General features: G+C 40.9%; 1 protein-coding gene across 1 annotated transcript in view; it reads right to left on the minus strand.

Annotated features, from left to right (window-relative positions):
• Window positions 1–2819: 2819 nt before the first annotated feature.
• VAT1 (vesicle amine transport 1) overlaps window positions 2820–23038 on the minus strand; it is a 65795-nt gene continuing 45576 nt past the window's right edge. The window contains exons 2-6 of the mRNA XM_088480738.1: window positions 16100–16307; window positions 11226–11396; window positions 10791–10880; window positions 6290–6531; window positions 2820–3431 (exon numbers count right to left, since the gene is read on the minus strand). Of these exons, the coding sequence (XP_088336864.1) occupies window positions 3330–3431; window positions 6290–6531; window positions 10791–10880; window positions 11226–11396; window positions 16100–16307 (813 nt within the window). The 3' untranslated portion in view covers window positions 2820–3329. The remainder of the gene's footprint in view (window positions 3432–6289; window positions 6532–10790; window positions 10881–11225; window positions 11397–16099; window positions 16308–23038) is intronic.

Raw genomic sequence — 23038 nt, forward strand, 5'->3', positions numbered from 1 at the left:
TAGCCACCTACTTGTAAGTGTTACTTTATACACCAACTGCATAATATGATCACAGTGAAGTATTAATTGGCAACAAGAATAACCTAGCCATAATGACTTTCATCATTAAGTCTTTGCACCTTTTTTTCCCGCTTCTCATACACACGTTAAGTTTAAATCCCCAGGGAGATACAAGGCAAGAGTTTTGCCCACGCATTACGAAGTCTTGCATACAATTTACTGGTGACCAGCCCTAACCAGCAGAATGGTAGAAGCAATGACATCCAGGAGATGGTAGTAATAGCTGTATCAAATCCTAACAGATCACTTTTCTGGCACACCTAGGCAGCCTTGCTTTTCACCAGTTGTGCAACGAGGCGACTAGCTGACTATTACTGCAGTTCATTTTTGTCCAAGAACAAAATGTAATCGCAGGAAAATAAAAACTGAGCCTACTGGTTGAGAATAGAAGTGCTAGTGACTAAATAAATTTTTACATTGGAAATTGGCTAAGAGTATCCTGAATGGTAGAGGTCCTACAGTTAGAATGGCATAACTGGTTTAATGGTAACATATTTGGCAGAAACAGAAGTTAAACTTCTGTGCATGAAGGCACCAAGCTTATTCCGAGTCTTTATACCACCTTCACATTTAAGAAATCAGTGTTTATCCCCAAGCAAAGCCATCCATTGTACCAAGAACAGACCTGGTCAAAAGCCAACTACAGTGCTTATGCTATGGTCTCTACACTAAAATCCAAGTACTTTAGAACTAGTCTACTACACCCACTACCTTGGAAAAGCACAGCAGAATGAGGTTTCCTTTCAAGACATTGTTAAGAAAATGGTTCCAGCTCTTGAACATTAGAAAGGTCTAATTTATTCACTAGTCCCATTACTTAGCAGACTATGCTTTTAACAAACCCATTTAACATCTGTGATTAAAATAAAAATTTCAGAACTATATGTTTGGCTGAAGGATTCTTCGGTTCGATCTAAAATATTTTGAGGGACCATACGATGGTCTCCATCAATATCAAGACTAGCTACTATCACTCATTAGCAACCCCCTGCACTATATATAGCAAGTCTAGAACAAAACTAGAATTACCATTGTGCTTTGATCTACTGTACACTACCTGCTCTTCCAGGATTAAGAGGAAAAATACAACAGCTATTGAATACATGATAGGTGCAGTAAGCATTCTATAATCAAGCTTATTTAATCTGCAATACAGAATTACACCCTAGAACGTTTTAATAATGTGCATCATAGAACACACATTAGTGAGACTGGTACACTGGTCTAACGCAAAGCTCTTGATCACTGACAATCAAGGTGGATGTCATGTTAGACAAGTTTGTGCTTGAACGAGTTTGGCCTAGGTTGTGTGAAACCTCATTACAACTCAGCAAGTAATATTTAACCTACTGATCTACATACTAAAGCAAATATCCAGTCACCGAAGTCTGAAGCCATTTCGGCATAAAGCTGCAGAAATGTAGCCCTTAGAACGAACCTGGGGTAACTGGCTGTCATCTACAGTGCAGACCTGGATGGGGGTTCAAAATACTCCTCATTTTAAATTATATATTAAGTTTAGACAAGCAGTTACTTGTATTGGCACAGAAGAGTTGCTTGGCACATTGGTATGTTAGTAAACAACTGGCAGTGACCCAGCTATGATCTGCCTATTACATATCCTAGTAAAACCTGTGTGTTAATGAATGCACTTGGAAATAAGGCAACCAGTGAGTATGAGAGAATATAGTTTAAATACAAACTGTAAGCTACATTAGTTTAAAGTAGGCTTTCTATGTGAATAACTTTCCTTCCATACTTTGGGCATCCTTAATGTAAGCACATGATACGAACCTTCAAATGCACCACAATCTGGTTACATAGGACTATATGGTTTGTTAGTTAATAAAATAGTTATACAATACAGCCAACAAGGTTTAATGCAACACAGTGGTCAAGGTGAGACTCTCCAAGAACACCACATGTCAGCCAATATTAAAGTTAAGTGGCTTTTAATGGATAGAGACCTTCTCTGCACACAATTCCCAGTTACCTTGGTACAGAGACAAGCTAGCCAACTGCAGTTCCTAAACAATTCTCCCATGAGGCTCAGGCAGCACCATGGAAGACTCCAAAATATCAAGTGTTATTAGTTCCATGTTCTTTACCTAAAATTCCTAACCTTTAAAGCCCGCCTAACAAAAAAAAAAAAAAAAAAAAAAAGTCTATATACTGTTTAATCTACAACAGGTGTTGGATGTTAAAATTCCTTATCACTATTTTACCATAGGCCGGTTACACAGGCACATTTATACATGTTACAGAAATGCTGGGCAAATACATAGGTCTGCCTCTAGTCTAATCCAAAGTTGAACATTCCATAGGACAGCATGGATATTTTTAGACATTAATATGGTCTGTCCATACCCGCAGAGGATAATCTTCCCATAGACTATACAATGGAAGGACACCTGTATTGGCTTCAAGTCTTCAGATCACTACTCTTGATGTTCACCTTAGCAGGACAGCACTCAATTACAAAAGTTACTATCAAATTAGAGCCATGTTTAATATCTAATTTTTGCCGAACCACCATAAATGCTAGCTTGGATTACACAATAAGAATCCTGATTGTTTATTTTAAGCCTATCCTCTGCAGTGTGCACTGGTTTAAGCTTTAAATATACTCTTTAAAATGTCAAAATCAACTTACTCTATTCAAAGACATACATGTCAAGGGGTTGCCTGCAAAGCTTACAGGTGTCAACCAAAACCACTACTAATAGTGTTCAGATTGTAACAAAGCAGGAAGGGCAGAGTCAGATGAGTATGTTTATTTAATGAAACAAGATATCAGCAACCACAGTTTGTACGAAGAGTTAAGCAATTACAGTATGGAGTGTCTTAGAAAATTGTCTGATGGAAAGACAGGATAGAAAGCTTTGCCACCCTCAGCAAGACTGCAACAAATACCTGGAATGTTATTGTATAAAGACCCAAGAGGACTACAAATGAAAATAGTTTTCAGAAAATCCAAACTGCAGCAGATTAAAATCAAAAAATAATTCCCTGCAGCTTGGCTCAGGATTCTTTGCTAAATCTTGTGCAGTTTACAGATTTTAAGCAAGATTTATCATCACTCCCCAGCATACACTGTAGGTATTAAAGTGTAACCCACCCGCTGCCAAGTGCTAGTACAGCCCTCCTGGCAAGCAAGAGGTTATATACGGTCAACAGGGCTCAGTCACTCCCCAAACACACACACACACACACACATTAGGACAGTTTTCACAATCTGCAGGATACTGTGTTCCCTTCTGCACATCATCTTAGTTCTCTTCCTTTTGCTCTTCTTCTTTTGGCATTTCAGGGACCAAGATCACTTTACCAACATTTTTCTTTTCCTGCATCTGCCTCATGGCGTCACCAACCTATAGAAAAAGACAAGCAGTTAATTAAAAACGCATCCCAATTAGAAACAGTTTGTTGGGCAAAAAGTGTAACCTTTAAAATTGTCAGCAAGGGTGAAAGGCTTTTGGGCATCTTGGACTTTCCATCTATGTTTTATATTTTGCAGATGACGGGTAAAGTAACTTTTGGGAAACTTAATCCTAACACAAGATCTCATTCATAAGACAAGTGCTGTACTAGCCATGCCTTGGTAAAATGCTCATACGAGTAACCGCTAAAATATATCCTACGACAGCCTTACTTCAAAGAACTCTACAGTGGTGGCAGGTTCATTCAGGGCCTGAACCTCCCATTAAGAGTATTGATTTTAAGAGAAAGTGGGCTGGAACAGAAGGGGTCACCAATTTACACCTATTCACAATTAAATGCATACTATATATGCTTGGTACAGGTGGCCAGTTGCCATCTGGTAGTCTGTATGCCACTGTTTTAAACACAAATATTCCACCCCATTTAGGAAGTTACATTTAGCGATTCAGTACAATACAAATCTACTTTTAATATGGGTAAAGTATATCTAAATACAACTGAAATGCATGTGGGAGATTAAGTGTTACAAACTAAAAGTTCCCATAACATAAGGAAGGTGTCCCACTAGTAAAGACATCTGTATAGTCACTTTAATTCTCTGCAGCTGCTGCCAGATTTCAGAAAGGAAGGGAAGCAATAGAGATAAGTCGTAGACTCCAGAGAAATAGAGGCGGAAAACAGCAGACACTATTCTTCCTTTGAAGTTTTCCAAAGGAAATACAACAGTGTGTTGCACGTTCACATGTCACAATCATCTAAAATGGCGGTGGGGTGTCAGTCATGGAAGAAGAAAAAAAAAAAAAAAAAAAAATATAGATTAAACATTTTAGTCAGACAGCTTGGTGTTCTGATTTTGAAAGCACAAGGTTCTATGATACGGCATCTTCCTGCCAGGAAAGTGTTATCCCTTTTAACAGACAGTATGCTTATTGCATGCATCCTTTGTAGCCACAGAGCTAGGGAAAATTTACTGCCAAGTTCTCCAATTTAGTAAACCTTCCTGGATATACAGACAAGCTTTATACATATTGCACCGGGAGTGTAAAGGCGGGTATCCACTTATAGATATACAAACGACAGCAATGTCGTAATTGTGCTCTCGGTTGTATATCTAGTGATATGCCTAGACTGAACGTTCTCAGTTCAGGCACATCCCTCACCCCCGCACATGCTGAACCTGACAAGATAGTCAGGTTGACCAGCATGTACGGGCAATGTCGGATGCGACCACGCGCATCGCTGGTCGCTTCCGACCAAAACATGCCCGATGCATGTGCGATTTGCACAATAACGATGTAGTTATCGTAAAATTGCTTGGTTAAATCACCAAGTGGATACCCCCCTTAAATCTATTCTAAGAGAATGTAACTAATTCCAAAGCATAAAATGCACCACACCCTATAGTGATTAGTATCCCATGATTGTGAAAGATTGGGCCCACCATCTTCGCACAGCAGACCAAGGCTAGTTTGGTTATTAGATAAGAGATTGTGCCCCATTACAGTGGCTGCCAATAGATAGAGATGACCCTTGCCAGCAAATCAGAGGGCAGCAGATATATTCTAGCTTGTTTCAGTGCCCACAGTGAGACCCAACTTGGGCATGAAAAGACTGCCCAGTAGAAAACAGTAGAAGACCAGGACAATTCAGTGCTTTTAGAGTATGGCTGTCACATTGCTGATTTTGAAGGTGCTCAACATCTATGCACCAGCTATAGCAATTCCCTACTAAACCACGAATGGCTGAAATTCTGTAAATTTCCATTTTCAAAGGGTAGCTTTCCTTTTAATACTAAAAACAGATCTGCTGTCTACTGAATTTAAAACACATCTGGGCATGGAATGGGAAGAGATTTGTAACTGCGCTGAGCATTCCCCAATATAGTGCTAGGACATACACCTGGCATCCAGATGGAGCCTGAACCCAAACAGCTGAAAGACACCCACTTCAGGTAAGCCTCTAAATTAGCTGTCTATTCATAGGTTCCCTGTTACACCAATAGTTTAGACTGCAAATTCAGCAGAAAAAGGGAGGGAGAATCATAAGTTGCACAAGAGTACTGGAAGAACAAAGGCATCTTGTGCCAAGTGTAGATGTCAGAGGAAGGAAAGAAAAAGTAGTGAGCATCCAGAACACTTTAAACAGAGCCTGAATGAAAATCCTGTTATTGAGGACCTCTTTGATAAGAGGTAAGAAAACAGAAACATACTAGGGTTCAAATCCAGAGCACAGGACCCCCCCAAACCGGCCCAGCTAAGCTGCCCCAGGGCACTGCCATAGTAAGAAAAGTGCAGTGTAACTGCTACTATATACATAGTGTATTAAAATGAAATGCCTGCATTAACATTGTTTGATGAAAATGCTTTTGCCTTATAGTATTATAGTATTCAGCTACCATCTCCAAAGGCTACAATTACTCTGCTAATGTATCTCAATTCCTCCACACACCTCAGGGGACTCTTTACATACCCCTGATAGCATTGACATAAAATGACAGAAGGTAGTTATGTGAGCAGAATGCCGGCTAGGGATTCACGATAGGCGTCGAGATACCAACGCCTCCCCACGCTGGAATCCAGGACGATGCGAGGCAAGTCCGGGCAGCCCTTCCTCTTAGGTGCTGGGGAATGGGGCGAGGGGAGGTTAGACACCGACCGGGGAGGGTTAGCGTTCGGCACCTCTAAGGGAGCCGTGAACAGACTGATCTGCATGCAGTTTAGCAACACAAGTAGCCTAATGGCTGGACTTTTACATTTCATCCTACTGCAAGTATGGTCATCCAACTTACCTGCTCAAAGGGGTACACACTGTCAATTTTGGGCTTAATCTTCCCTTGTTTGTAGAGATCAAACAGAATAGTCACAACCTCTGTAACCATCTCTGTTTCATTATCCAAGTTGGCCAGGTAGAAGCCACACACTGCCTTGTTTGAAGGAATAAGCTGCATAGCATTTATGCTGAACTGGTTCCACCAAGTCTTGGCAAGAGCCATAAGGTTCTTCTTTTGTCCAGTCAACAGGTTAGCGGCCCCTGCAGAACAAAAGTTTTCCAACAGACCTTTACAACTAGTCCACAGTAAAATGACACATTTTAATGAATATTTGTGTTAGCTAGCTTTAGTGATGTTAAAAAGTTCCAATCTGCCTGAGAAACCATACTTCTCAAATCTGAACTCATGGCTTGAATTAGAAAGGTTTATTGTGGACAATATACAAATCAGCAATTTCTATTTTGACAAAGACTTCAGCGAAACCTCTCCTACACAGCATTTTGCAGAAGTCTTTTAAAATGTTACTTAAGACTAGATATGCAGGATAGTCACATCCTAAGCAAACATACTGCAAATGAAAGCAACACTGCAATCAGAGATGCAGTTAGTAGATTAAAGTCAGTTCATATATCTCACTGCCAAATGTGGCCAGGTATTCATTCATACATGACCACCATTGAGCAAGCTCATTTACAAGGTGTAGCTGCATTTAACAATAGTATAATACAAGAACACATTTAGTAAAATAGTACATGCATACCTGCAAGATAGGATAGAGGTCTGCTGGATACACTTAAGTGTAGCAAGTCATTAAACATGTTAACCAAACAGAAGGTGCATGGTTTAGGAATCCTGTATGGTAAAAGGTCTAGATATTGTTAAGCCACCTTGACCATGGGATGCAATTGGGAAGCCGGCTGACGTAAGCCCGACAGCCGGCTTCCCAATTGCTGTATCCCGGAGAGGGTTATATGACAGGCGTCTAAATCTAGATGCCTTGTTTGAAGGAATAAGCTGCATAGCATTTATGCTGAACTGGTTCCACCAAGTCTTGGCAAGAGCCATAAGGTTCTTCTTTTGTCCAGTCAACAGGTTAGCGGCCTCTGCAGAACAAAAGTTTTCCAACAGACCTTTACAACCAGCATCCCGATCAAAGGGATGTCGGGTGTCGCGAGCAGACAAAAGTTGGGACAAAAAGGTGCGCAGCTCCGCGAACCCTTTCCCTTACCAGTCTAGCAGTCACACTGTGCTCCTCTCAGAATGCAAGGCACACCCAGCGGGTGTGATGCCACACCAGATATTCTTGGTAGCAGTGCTTAAATTGGTCCTTGAGATGTGGTGGAACACCCTCCTGACGATCAAAAAAAGAACAGCGTGCGCCTAAGGCATGTGGCACAAAAAAGAGGCGTGGTCTCTAAAGAAAGGGGCATGTTCAGACAATACTATCCCCAATTCAAATTATGCCACACAGTAGCACAATTGTATCCACATTACACTGCACATAGTGCTACTGATTCACATTGCACCATAAAGTAGTATCCCTTATTTATGTTCTGACACAGTAGTGCCCCTTTTACACAATGACCACATTGACCCTTATACACAAGGCCAACAGTAGTGCCCCTTATGCAATGCCCCCTCTGTAGCTGTGCCCATTATGCAGTTCCCCTTTAGTAGTGCCCCTTTATGCAGTGCCCCTGTATTAAAGCCCATTATGCAATGCCTCCTGTATTAAAGCCCATTATGCTGTGCCCCTTATACAATACCCCCAGTAGCTCCTCTTATGCAGTGCCCTTGTACAGTACCCCCAGTAGTGCCTCTAGACAGTAGTGCCCCCTTAAACAGTACCCCCAGTAGTACTCTCATGCAGTGCCCCTTACGCAATACCCCCAGTAGTGCCCCTTATACACTACCCGAGGAGCTCCCCTTATGCTGTGCCCCCAGTAGTGCCCTTTTACTGTGTCCCCTATACATTACCCCCAGTAGCACCCCTATACAGTGGCCCCAGAACGCCCCTTATGCTGTGCCCCCACCACTGTGCATTACTACTCACATTTTTTGAAGATGTCCAGGCTGGCTTGCACTAGGTGTCTGGGCGCGCTCCTCCGTCTTCTCGGCGTGCCGCATGCTTGATTAAGTCACCGCGACCGGCGTCCAGAGCCACACACAGGCTCAAAGCACAGAGCATCTGTGCCTGTGTAGCTCTGGACGCCAGCCGCGGTGAGGGAATGAAGTGACCCCCGACGGCGGCGTTCAGGGCCATGAAATTTGGGATCGGCGGCGGTGCCGGGGAAGGGGCAGCAGACGTCTGTGGATGGGGTGCGGCCCGCGGGTGTGTGCTGCTGTTTTTTGTGGCACCCCCTTGAATGGTGACACCCAGTGCGGGCCTCATCCCCCTTGACGCCACTGGGGTTAGGCACCCCCTCAGGAGGGTTAGTCAGGCTAGGGGGGAGGGTGGGTTAGGCACCCCCCGGGGGACTTGGGGTAGGCAGCGGGGAAGGGGGATTAGGCACCAAGGAGGGTTAGGGTAGGTTAGTAACTACTTACCTAGGGACGATCAGGATTTCCAGCGCTGTCGGGCTGCCGGGATCTCTCCAGCTGTCTGCCTCACGCTGCCGGGATTCAAACTCACGGCCAAGGGGCTGGTGGTATTTCATACCGCTTCCCTTGACCATTAATTACACTTTTGGGTGCCCGGCTGCTTCACCACAGCGGCAGGCGGAGCCTAGAGCTCACTCCTGAACTCCAGCTTCCGCAGTGAGCACTATGGGAGAGACGTCATGACTTCTCTCTCATAGATCTGAGAAGCAAGTGGCAATACCACCGGGGGCATTGTGTAAGGGGCACTAATGTGGGTATTGTGTAAAAGGGGCACTACTGTGTCATATCATGAATATGGGACCACTGTGTTGTGTAATTTGAATTGGGAATACTATTGTGTGACCACACACACCCCCACACACCTTTCTTTAGAAAGCACACCCCTTTTTTTTTATTTTTAAACACCGTGCCTCAGGCGCATGCTGTTTTTTTATTGAAAAATAGCTGAGCAAGGGGGTGAGGGTAGTTCCACCACTTCATTTGAACCACTAAGCACTGCTACACAGAATGCCACCATGTCCCTAGGACCACTAAGCACTGCTACACAATGCCGGATGTGATGTCATGCCATTCTGGGAGGAGCACAGTGTGACTGCTGGACTGGTAAGGGGAGAGAGCGGAGCTGTGCACCTTGGTCCAGATTTTTTTTTTGGGAGTGGGGGTGTCACTGTACTTTACAGCACTGGGTGACACCAACCATAGTGACGCCTCTGCCCCAGACTGGAGCAAAATATGACTGCTACCTTTAAACACCAAACGGCTCACACACTAGAATGCCATGCCACATCACTGAAGACAAGAAAACTTAGAAATGCGTAACCATGGTCTTTAGCTTATTTAGTTCAAGTTATTATCCATCATGGAGACTGACCTCCATCACATACTGCTGGCACCCAACATGGATAGGACCTGCAAATACAAGTCACTCACCTGAAACCATTAAGGTTATACAATTTTGGTACTAAATACTTCTGGGGCACTTAAACTGTAGCAGTGACTCTTTAGAAATGTTGAGACCCTTCAATACTTTGTATACCAGTAAAGGAAAAAAAAAAAAATATATATATATATATATAGTGTGTCATGTTACAGATGCACCAAATTGAATCATTATAAAATCACATTAATCTGTTTAAATACATTTATAGAAGTCAGGTTAACATTACACAGTATCTATAATACCCAACATTGCAAATTTAAACACCTCCATTGGAATGTGTTAGATCTTTAGGAGCCTGGACACAAGTTAAAGCTTTGTGTCAAGATCAAGTTAAGCGGATTCTAAATTTCCAAAGACCAATTAAAAATTGTGCTTAGTCTATCAGCCATTCTTAAAATATGGAATTGGGTAGACTAAAGCTGGCCACACTAGACCAACTTACATCCAACCAGCCAACTTGTTAATTGGTTGGAGTGAAAATCTGGTAAGGTATGGGAGTAACTGATGATTAGCAATTTGCTCCTAAATGCCAGAAAACAGATGAAAATGGCTGTCAGACAAGTTTGTTAAATGTTTGATTTAAACTATTTGTTCAAACAGTTTTTGTCCATTTTCCAGTGTTTGGGAGCAAATTGGTTGGAATGAAAACCTGGTAAGGAATACAATCAGCAATCAACTAGTTGGCTGGTTGGACAGATAATCTTTATATGTGTGGCCAGCTTAAGACTATGGAGAAATTGTTATTTTGCCAAAACAAATGAAGCTGCCACTGGCAATCATGCAAATTCATATAAATTCTTATTTCTCAGATACCAATAAAGGGTAACTGAGAAAGGGTACACAAATATCCCAAACACTACCTATCCATTTATGGATCAGTTACCTTGTAGGTGTGTATTGGAGGACAAATACATTGACAAATCCAAAACAAACTTTGAAATTAGTTTTGCAAGTTTGCACATTTAGTTATATACTCACCATAAATGACCAGCTTTCCCATAGGTTTCAATAAGTTGTATGCTTTACAAGTGTCTGATCCTCCCAAGGGGTCCATAACAATATCTACACCTGAGAGACATTGTAGATGATTGTTATTGTACAGAAAACTACTATACTTTCTAGCTTATGGATGTATTCTATCAAATATTGCTGATACTGGAGAAACTAAATAAAAAAGGGAATTTAAAAAAACGGGAATTTAAGTTGACCATTTTGGCACAGCACCGGCAAAATGTCATACATTCTAGAACAGCTCTAGTATAAGACCTAGTATTAACACCACTAATTTAATTGAAGGCAGTCAACTATGTAAATGCATCTTACAGAGAATACCAAGTATTCCAAATCAATCTAAATTCTCAACTCAGATGGAATTAAAACAAGTCTTTATGGCCAAGAAATGAAATGTTGAACCTTTTGGTGAGATTTTCCGAAGTTCATCAACATAGTCGCTCGTCTTGTAATCAATTGGATGAGTGACTCCAAGCTCCTTAAGTGCTTCATGCTTGGATGCAGATGCAGTCCCAAATATTGTGACATCTTCCACTGTTTTACACAGCTGTACTGCTGCAGTGCCAACGCCACCTGTTGAACATATATGTGGATTTAAAAAGTCAGTTCAGGCAGTTTGAAGACTTAAGAATAAGATTCTCTCAGGACTAATCTACAGTTTCCAGAGACAAAACGCAATCAGAGTTTCCCAGAAATTACCATTATCCAATTGCTCAGCCAGGCAGTGTCAGTTTGTACCTGGCAGTAGGAGCACATGACTAGCATTAAAGGTAAGAAAGTTGCATGCAATCTGGCCTATTTGGGATCTCCTTAAATGCCTCTTCTGTATAGTCTCACAAGTAGTAATCTCAAATATTGCAGGTAAAGTTGATTACTGCCAATTTAAAACTTGTGTCCTGGGCTCCCCCATCACCTCTATATGGGACACTTCCTTTTCCACCTGGAGCTTTCCATCTTCCGCTCTGGACTCAAAAGGCATCAGATTTGAGGTAGATAGATCATTGGAGGGAAATACCTGTATGCATCAGGGTGATTTGCACCATACATTTTCCTTCCCAGAGGCAGAAACCTTTAAAGAACATTTCTCAACTGGAACAAAGTATAAACTCCTTTCTGAATAGTCCACCTAAAGGCATGATTTCTGTCTTATGCATTATACTCAGGCTCAAGATCAATGAGTTGCTAGCCCATCTAGCTATACACAAATTTAAGAAAATGCATATATAGATGTATCTGGTGCTCACTAAATTGCATTATACTTGGGTCTACATCTGTTTGAGCTGTAGGCTCCTTCCATATTTGAAGGACTTCCCTAAAGGTGCCCATACACTGTGTGATGCAGTGTAGGGAGACGGTCAGCAATCGTGCGGTCCCCGCAGTCTGCACGATATGCCGGCTTCAGTCAGTCATCCGAATGGGATCGTACATCGCATCCCAGATCAGATGGGATTGCAGGAAGACCTGGGGATGTGATCTACGACCCCGTGGGAGCGCGCAGCACGATATCAGGTACAATATCGTGCCCAGACACGGCACGATCTAGCACCCATGTCGAATTGGCACGTATATTGTGCAGTGTATGGGCGTCTTTAGATTACAGCCTTCTGAGGTTATGCTGCAGCCCTTTTAAACAAGGTGACCATCATAACTAGAGACCCATGCCCCTCCTTGTGCTTCCCAAAGATTCTGAAGAGCCTACAGTCACGTTACCCGATCAATGCAGCTAGATTCTTAGTATCCTATGATAAATTGTATTGTTGCATTTGAAACTATAGGAGCCTTGCTAGCTTTAATATGGACAAACCAAAATTCCCACAAGAACCTATTTTACAACAATCTGTTCCAAAATTAGAAATACTATCAATTCATCTTATAAAAAAGGGAAGGTGCACCAAAGAATATCGTATCACAGAAAAAAAATAATTAAAACACAAGTATTCTTATTTTGGGCACAGATATGATTCTGTAGTTCCACTTCCATCACCAGGATTCTGGCAGTAGCCTATCCTAAAATTTTATGATCTTGGTTAAAATAAAGGCAAAATATAAATCAAACAAAGTAGTATAGTGTCCAGAATGGACAATAGTTGTCAAAGTGATAATGCAAAATGGTATAATAGGGAAGTGGGGCACTTAGAGAATGTTCTGCCTTTACTACCAAGGGGTCTACTCCCACAAGCCCCCACTGTGTTAGCTCAAAATGGAATGGTATAGGTAGTATCAATTGGTGCCCCTTCTTTGGGGTCTGGCTGCCAGGCCCCAAACAGGGTGCCAATTGATACTACCTATCCCTTTCCATTTTGAACTATACTAAAGTTATTTAAAATTGTGAATTTGGGAAAATTGGGTATTCGACCTGGGTTGACCCTTTCAGACAGAAGAAATGCAAAGTTTTAATCAGCAAATTACCAGGTTGAAATATTTGACCTGGTTATTTACTCTTCTGTCTGAAGGGAGGTACAGGCAGGGACTGTCAAAACAACCCAGCCAGGAATTTAGCTTTTTCCTGTTTGAAGTAAATGTTTTAGTGTAATACCACTTTCAGACAGCCTTTACTTGGCAACTGTTGTCATGAAATTCCATTAGTCCAAAACAGAAAATAGGTCGCAGTCACACTAAATTGTAATCTGGGAGTGGTGAACACTTTAGAATAATTGTTGACCTTTTAACTTCAAATCCTTCGAGACTAGTCAAATAAATTAACAGAAATAAAAATTCCCCCATAATCTTAATTTTTATAGTGGTATATGCAGAACTGCAGGGACGATCAGTTGTCTAATACAAGTGGTTGCTGTGTTTCTGCACAAGAACCAGATTCATGTCATCTGTTCTATAAATTCCTGGAATGCACATTCCCTGTGTGTGGGAGGAAAATACATACATTGTATGAGGGCACAAAGAATGTAGATTATGTTTTCATCTTATACTTTTATCATATTTGCACTGTCCTTGTGAAAAAAAGACTTCCAGCTTACTACAAAACATGGGAATTTACATCCCTGGCATCCAGTGCACTTAACAGAATATATAAGCAGCATAAGATGTCAATTACTAATGGGACAATATTGAACGTACAATGATCCCCATTACACTGCCCGATTAGAAACCGGAAACTAGCCAACTCTGAAATCTTCACAATATAAGACTGAAGCAAAAGCTATGTAGAGAAATATATATATTTCTCCATGATGGCGGCACTCAGGAAAAACGACACTCGCAGGGTGCGTAACCAATGTTTCAATGCTGTATTGAATAGTGCATTTTCATCAGGGTACAAAATGCACTACCCAATACAGCATTAAATGTTGGTTACTCACTCTGCCATCATGGTTATGACAACTTCTTAGCACTTTGTGTACAGCTGTTTGGAAGGCACCGGATTTTAGGTATTTATTGCAGCGATTTGCACATATTGAGGAGTACCGCTTCCTTGGTGTGTGTATTACATACACACACTTTACATAATTACTTTACTTTCTTCAATTTATAATTTCTCAGTAACAACCAATCACCCAATGGCATTCGGCTACAATGCTTTGCATTGGGGGAGCCCATTTATAAAGTACTGCAGCAGTACTTGTGACAGCCAGTCTATTAAAACCAAGGTAAATTTCCAGGCAAGTTTAGAAGACGGAAGGTGTTGCCTAGAGCAACCAATCGGATTCTGGTGGTTTGGTACATGCTTGAAAATTAGTTAGCATTTGGTTGGTATATATGGGCACAATTGAACTTTTGTAAGCCTGCACTTTAACTGGAATACAGTTAGGGTGTATTTCCTACAGATCTAATAGACAATATTTAAAGCTTTGAAACTAGTCAAGTATTTTGGTTCACATGAGGGTCAATTTAAATTATAGATGTTCCCATATTGTATATAGCAGCATAACAGGATCATACATACCAATGCAAGTCAAGTCATTATGACAGATATCTGCTCAGCCTAGGGCCATTCATAAAAATGGTGACCATTTACACTTTCCTCCCAAACATGCAGTTTGGGTCAAAACATTGAGAAAAATGCCTCATCAAAGTGGATGTTTCAGGGCAAATTTTGGTTTATTTTGTCACAATCTCGTGTCTAAATGCTGGATGGTATGGTTTAAAGTGGTCCTTTAGCCATTCAGAACACTTGAGGAAGCAGCTTTTTAAGTTACTATGAAGTCATTACAAGCCAACAGTTCCTTTATAGTCCAAATAGCTAAAGTATTGCGGTATAGAGGTCACCAAATTATGTCTGATTAGAGGTCTCCATCTTTAAAGTTACAGCCTTCGTGTTTGGGAACCACTGCTGTAGGCAACAAGTCTAGTTTAAGCAAACTAGGTGCAGTGGCACTGACATGGTCTGGTGTTCCAGAGCCAAATAAAAAAGGTATGGTCAATGTGATTGGCATCCACTGGTTTTACCCATCATAAAATGTAAAACAACAAAAAAAAACACAGAACCACCCTACCCACCATCAGATTCTAAAGACAGGTAAGCCAAAATGAACTTAAATAATTTTGCCAGGTTTCTCAATAAGAACAGTTTGGCCTGGGGGTGCCGTAAAAAAAAAAACAAAAAACACGACACTAGGTTGTGGCGATTCAAGAACATTCGGGAACCAATGGCCAACAGTCATATTGTTTGTTGATTCTATAGTCATAAGGCAGTCTCCAAATAGACAACACTTTGAAGGTCCTTGTTACCCTGTGTGTGGTAGCAGACGTTCAATATTTATGCTATATAGGTTAAAGAAAATGTTTCAGGGCTGCACTGATTAAAATAAGTCAAGTGTCTATTCACTTTTGTTTAAATACCTGTGTAGTTCGATTCTTCACAGCACAATGCTTTAACCTAAACAGGAATTACCCTTATTTGACAGGAAGAGATCATTACACACAGGAAAGACAAAGGAAGCGTGTTAACTGCTTGCTATTAAACTGCAGGAAGTGATGTTAATCATTGGAATGCTGATACATACTATTGAAGGATGTTACAAGAAGCAGCTCCCAATCCTAAACTGTTTCAGGAGGGTCACAAATTGAAGCCATACATGTCCCTTGATGTAGATACTAGCTTTAGCAGGAAGTTGTAGTAACCCATTTGTAATCTTAAAATAAACTACAGTTGGGCCATGTGTCATTGACCTTTTTCCACAAACCAGGAAACAAGTGAAGTGAGTAACTTGAGTATTTAAGTTCCCATAATAGCCAAAGTTGAAAGAGGTTTATTCAATGTATTTCAAACTTGGCTGTCTCAGCATCCACCACTTCAGGTATGCATTCAGAAATCTTACCTGCTGCCATGTGAATGAGAACACTCTGTTTTGGTTTAAGATTGCCAAAGTGGAATAGTATCATGTAGGCAGTGATGTAGTTTACCAGCAAGGCTGCACCTTCCTTAAAGCTCATTCCTTCCGGCATTATGAATGTGTGGTTGGCTTGTACAGTGACCAGTTCTTGCCATAAACCAAATCGGCTGAATACCAACACATTATCTCCAACCTAGAAAATAACCAAAGATTGAGACATTCAAAAAATGCTTTTACAGTATACTGACGCAATTTACATACACAGGTCCATCAACTCTACCGCCAACTATTTTAAACAAAGAACTAGTTCAGAAAGGCCTGTTCACCATTGAGTAATTCTTAGCATGTGTGAATTTAAGTTGAAGTACATTCTCTAGACCACATCTTACTAAAAAACATTTTAAAATAAAAACCCAGTTGTGCAACCAGACAGCTTGAAACAACTAGGTTTAGACAGTTTAACACACCTTAATGCATGCAGGCTAAAGGTTGTGATACATAAGTTATGTATTTGTCATAAAGATGCACTACTTACAATATTACCATAATTATGCAGTCTAAAGCTGGGTGCACACTATAGAATAGATTGGATGATATCATCCAGACATGGATTGGAATGCTATATTGTACAGTGTGTATGCCAAATCTGTCATTCACTGCTGCGGTTCGTGGAATTGTCCCATATGTGCTACGTCAGATGGGATGAGGCAATGAATGTGTGCGTACAGTGTGCACAATCACATGACATATTGGTCCAATCTTTCCTCTGAAGAAGTCACCTGACTGGTGTTTGACCTAGACCAGAGGTTCCCAAACCAGCCATTACAGTCCTGCTTTTAAGGATATCCATGATTGAGCACTAATAACTATTAGTACCTCAGTCAATTTTATTTAACCATTTGGACTCAAGCATGGATATCCTTATGACCTGCACTGTAATGGTTGAGTTTGGGAAGCACTAACCTACATGAATGCATAGTGTCTACAGAAAAAACGAATACAAACCCATCACAATATTGATTTCTACATCTCAAGCAGAAAGTGTACCATGCATGTTCATTTTTAGAGAATGGCCAACTGTTACAGGATATTAAGGGACCTAGGTACAGTGGTGAGCTCATTTGAAATAATTGGTTATACAAGTATCTTATATGGTGTGAGCAAACCACATGGAAACAAAATAGTTTGATCAGCAAGAAAGTATATGAAGAGTTGCCTGGAGAGGTCAGTAGGAAGAATGGGTGATTTGTGTGGGGCATTGGAACATGCACCGATGCTTAGATGTCTGCAAGTGTGACTCCATTCTCGATATGGAGCAAACTTCCCATGAATGACGACATGAAGCACAGAGTTAACCACATAAGTTGAATATTGCTGCACCAATAGACTATTTCTACCTCAGTTTTGTTCTTTGATATTAAACTGCTGTTTATATAACCTTATCACGTAATTGATTAAAGATATACACGTAACCAGGTTTATATTTCTTCAGATAGCAGTGTTATAAACATCCTACTGGGAACAGGCAGTGGTTCAGAAGATTGCATAGTGTGTACACCATCATGTGTTCATTTGTTACATCATATAGCATACCCAGCTTCACTGTACAGGTCATTAAAGTGCAGGAATTGTATCTGCATAATTTACACAACCTGCTTTTTACAACAACTGGTATTGAAAGTAGACAAGCCCGACTTTCATTGTATACAATTGTGCATAATCACAAAAGTGTAGGACATCATTCTGTTTACTGGTGGGGGGAAGGGAAAAAAGTTAACTGAAAAAGTACTTTAAAGCTAGGGTAATTCATTTATATAACTTCCTAATAAAGTCACTGGTGGGCTACCCCTTCTGCACTTTGGAACCACTGCAGTATATTATTGGGGCAAAGGTATCCTGTGACCTGCAAACTCATAAATCAAAGCAAATTGATTTTGTCCTGGATCAACAACCCATTGCACCCCTGCAAGTACCCTGTGGCACCCCAGGGTATCATGGCACCCAGTTTGGAAACTGCTTAATTTCAAGTCTAGTAGTTCCAGAAGTATATTTGCTCAGATATACAGTACACTTTGAACTAGTCTATACAACAGGCACGGTTCCGTACCACCTCAACCTTATGCAGTTAGACAGGGGGCACGTGCCTTGCAGCGAAGACTACACAGGTCACCAGGAGACTTGAACAGTTGTTTGCAACAGGAGGAAGCTTAGCAGGGACTGACCCCAGTAATAAGGGTCAAAAACAGTTTCGATTAGGAATATGCATAATCTGGCAAAGGTGCCCAAAGGAACTCATGTATTCTGAGCAGCTTATCGTTGCAATGCACAGCTGTCCAAATGAGCTGTTATAGCAGTGTTATCCATAACTGCTGTAGGACTTTTAAAATGATCTAACAATTAAACTGAAGACCTGATTTTGCAAATTCTGAAGTGTAAAACAATCAATTTCAGGCTGCATTTCTCACTGTTCACAGAGAGCAAAACTAGTAACCAGCTGGACAGTCTACAAACCAAATAGTATGCTTCCAACTTCCCAATTGTGGGATAAGTCTAAAACCTTAGCCATTAGAATTGCTGCAGTGGTAAGCCTGGGACTCAAATCCTGGACCAAGCATTAATAACCAGTTTGTGTGGATAGCGTTATGGCACTACTTGGACCCCCACACTACCAGCAGGGTGAGAATAATGCACATTTTCTTGTTTCACAGTGGTATCTTACGTTTACTGGTCAATATCTCAGCCAACAGCACTGACAAATTGGAATGCTAGAATTACCAGGCTTCCATAAGCAGTGGGTCTCAGGTTGACAGCTGGGCACAAATTGCTACTCTTTCCATATAAACCAGGACATATTACCAATGACTGGTGGGAGAACTGAACAATGTGTATTGATTACGATTCCTCAAAGAACTAGTGAAAGAATCTGCAAGCCACCTACCCCTGATTTTAGACTACACTACCTTCCTGTAAAAGACTGCAAAATGAAGACTGGGTAGAGTAAAAAGTAGTGAGAAGAAAGACTCAATGGTAGACGTTTCAATTGAGCCTAGTGGATTTTACAAAGTCATTTTTACGTGGCTTCAAAATAAAGCTTACTGTACTACTGAGCAGGCATATAGCTAAAGATTGAATGCACTAAACAGAATCCTCCAACAGTAACAGGTGCTGTGTGGTTTACAGTTCAATTTTCATTGTACCTACTTTACCAACAGATGTGGCATAAATGCAAGCCAGCTAAGTGAGAATATAGGATAATAAACTGGGTTCTCAATGTAGAAGTGATAACAGGGAGAAACTACATCCAACAAAGGTTTGGAAGTATAGAATTGCTAAATTCAGGGTATGTAATCTACACTTTCAGCTAGGAGGACCACACAAACCTCAAGGAACTTCATATCAGATAGTCACAGGTCAACTGGCACTACAGGTGTACAAATTTGAAGGACTGCAATTATAAACTGAGGTTGCAACTTAGTGAAACCAACTGGCTTCTTTATATTATTGCTTTGCCGTTCAAGATAACTCATTTTATTCAAGTTACTCCATGGCAGCCCTTAAGTATGTAAAATACATTAATACGAAAGGGTGGACTACAAGAATAATGGGGGAAATAATGGCTGGCTGTTCGTTTGGGGAACTAGACCTGCAATCAGTAGAGACTCAAGTAATGATTGCTAGAAAATTATTGATTGAAGTAAATCCTGCCACCTTGTGAAGTTCTGTTACCAAGGTCTGAGCCCCTTCATCCAGGGAGCCACCAGCCCTTGAGTATAGTATGGGCACTTATCCACTTTTCTATGATAACTTCTTTAATCCATCTGGAAATTGCCTGACCTTTCCAAGGTCTATCGAGAATCAGACTTCTGTATCTGTCCAGGATAGTCTTGGGAATACAGAATTGCTCTTACTTAATCCAGTGAATCCGGTCTCTTTACTATACACTGGTTGTGGGTAAAGAGATAGTCAGAACTCCCTGTTAAAGTCCTACCAAAGGTAACCATTAAATGAGTGGTTCTTAGAACCATTTCCAAATATCAAGTGTGGAAAGTGCCTGTAACTTTTCAGCCAGTCAGAATTGCCACTAGGAACACCTTCATTTGCCCCCCCCCCCCTCCCCTCACTGATCCTCAATTTAAGTGGTTCAAAAATGGAGAAAGTATCCATTAGCACATTTACTAGATTATCCCCCCACAAAAACACCCTATATCTTAAAATCTCATCACCTGGAGAAAACCCCCATTCTGAAGCAAATTTAACCAGATTGGAAAAAAAACAAATCATCCTGCAGTACATTAAGGTATTCCCCTCTCCCTAACACTTTGTTATTTTAAAAATGTTCTGTCATCCAAGTTATATTTCCTTTTCAGATTGTGTAGGTTTCAAGGTAAAGTCCCATTTTTTAGTGTTGCCACCCCTCCAACTCTATATTTACTTTCTCCTCTGCATAAGAGTCAGCCTACATTTTGTAGTACATCCCTTGACATTGCCTGATGCCTTTATTATAATTGTTGGGGACAATAAATTTGGCCACTCCTTGGGGTGATGCTTGATAGGCCGATGCAATCATCTTAAAGTGTGAATTTGACCTCAGTTAACAACTGAAGACCGCATATGCCATTTTGCCCTTATGGAGGAAAAATACTCACCAGTTGAACCGCTTCATATCTGATGGATCTGTACTTGACATGCCAAGCGATATTTTGAGACAACTCTGAGTTACATGTCAGAAACTGGCAACACCACTGGTGTCATAGGTTAGACTAATGCTGGGTACACTAGACTGTACCCAGTGACACGATCAGGGAGTCCGTACAGGATACGCTCATTATCCAGATTACCGGCGCTTCAAATACTGATGCCAGAATCACAAAACCCATCAGAAACCTGTTGCTGGCACCCCGAAGGTAAGCAACGGGCTTAGGGAGAAGGGTTATGTTAGGTATAGGTTAGTATAATCACCTCTCCATGAGCCGTATTCAATTAGAGTGGACCCGCGATACTTTTCCACCTCCCAGACTTTGCCTACATTGCACGTTTTGTAGGCTGAAGCTTTACACAGTATTCAATTTGAAAGTACACAAAAACGGGACACGGTGAAACTTGAACAGGCGGAAAGTCATGTCAGATTTGGGGAAAATCAGCCCAACACCTCCCAAAAGCTCTGACATGGGGATTAGCTATGGCAAAAATTTTTTTTGGGGTGTTCTTAAGTGTTTAAAAATGTTACACTACCTTTGGGGGGGGGGACACTGTCTGAAGGCTGCATGGGGGTTCTTGCAATGTTGCACCCCAAAACCCTAACTTTTCCGCCTATTGCATTGACGGAAAGTCTTCCAAATTGAATACGGAGTAGTCAAAACAGGCGAAAATGACGTCATCTGCGAAAAATTTCCACCAACAACAGCTTTGCACCTCAAACTGAATACGAGCCCATGGCGGGATTGTAACCTGGTCAAGATTAAAGTCTGGCATCTCCTACCAAACCCATCCACACGTCAATCTAGTGTAAGTGCCCAATAAATATATTGTTCCCCGCCACATCCAGAAGCATGGAGTAGTCCGCTGTATCTTCAGATTGGTCTGCACTGCAGGTCCGAGTAACTTACGCAATAGTGTGTACACTGGACGATTTAAACAATTTGTTCAGATTAGCCTCAAAATGAAATATTGACTAGTGTGTACCCAGCTTTAGACTGCAGAGGTGCCATGTATTTGTCTTAGAGCATCCATCCCTGCCAATATTTGAGCTCTTGTAATCTTAACTAAAAGGTCTTTAAGCAACAGTACAGATTGGAAATGGTTACATTTACAACGGTGCAAGGTCTAATGAAGTTGCCTGTCATAAGTCAGTCCAACACCTGCATGAGCGTCACTGCTGCACTACGAAACTATTCTAAAATGGACATTGTCAGGTATAACATTCTGATCAAGCTGTTGCATACAATAGTCTTGTGCAGTATCTGCGACCACTAATAGCAATGGTTAGATATTTACATTTCTGTTAGAGGCCCTATGAACAGTTAAGGTGAAAGAAAAACTTAAGATTGTGTAAAAATGTTGCATCTTTCAGTTACTCAAGCATAAAAGGCTTGCTCTGTATCCAATATACTGTAGTATTTCTAGGGCTACAAAGCTTTATCCAGTGGTATAACCAGATGGGCTCTGAAGAGTGGAGATGCTCAATAAGCTGCACACAATTTTGTTACCAACGATTTTATGAGCCATTTTCTGTCAGATTTTTTAAAAGTGTAATGAACGATTTTTTTTTAACTAAACGATTTTTGCATATTCCCTTAATGAAAACAGTTGATTAGACAAGTCTGACTGAACTACAAACGTTAACGCGCATGTACAATTATCGTTCATAGTTTAAAACAATCGTTCACTTTCTAAGTCAAATAGTTCAAAAAAATATAATTGGTGTATGCAGCTATATTCCAGAAATTCCCATTTACAATTGTGTTGGCAAAAAAAAAAAAAAAGTGTGTGTTTAATTGCCTCAGCAATCTCTAGCCATAATCTAGAAAAACACAGTAAAGATTTGTTAAAGGGAGTAATGCTGCTGCAGAGGAAGTGAACACAATGTCAGGAGTTTTGGCCAGGAAATAGCAGTCATAGCACATGCAAGCATCCAAGCTGTAACAGTGACGTGTCACATCTGCAGTGCGCCTTGTAAAAAAACACTGAGAAACATGAATAGGAGGGTTTAAAAACAAAAAAAAACAAACAAACCACAATTCATCTCCTAGAATTACAGAGTACACTTTATGGCTAGAATTCCAGCAGTAGTAGTTGCCAATATATATAGGTGTCCTCATAAATCTAGCCTCAATACACTGCGTAGTGTGGCGTGAGTGAGCCGCCAGGTCCTGTGCTAGCGTCTGGCATTTTTGCCAGCAATGAGACTAGGATGCACCAGCAGAG

The sequence above is a fragment of the Taudactylus pleione genome, unplaced genomic scaffold, assembly GCF_031769625.1.
Source record: "Taudactylus pleione unplaced genomic scaffold, aTauple2 ptg000256l, whole genome shotgun sequence".
NCBI classification, from domain to species: domain Eukaryota; kingdom Metazoa; phylum Chordata; class Amphibia; order Anura; family Myobatrachidae; genus Taudactylus; species Taudactylus pleione.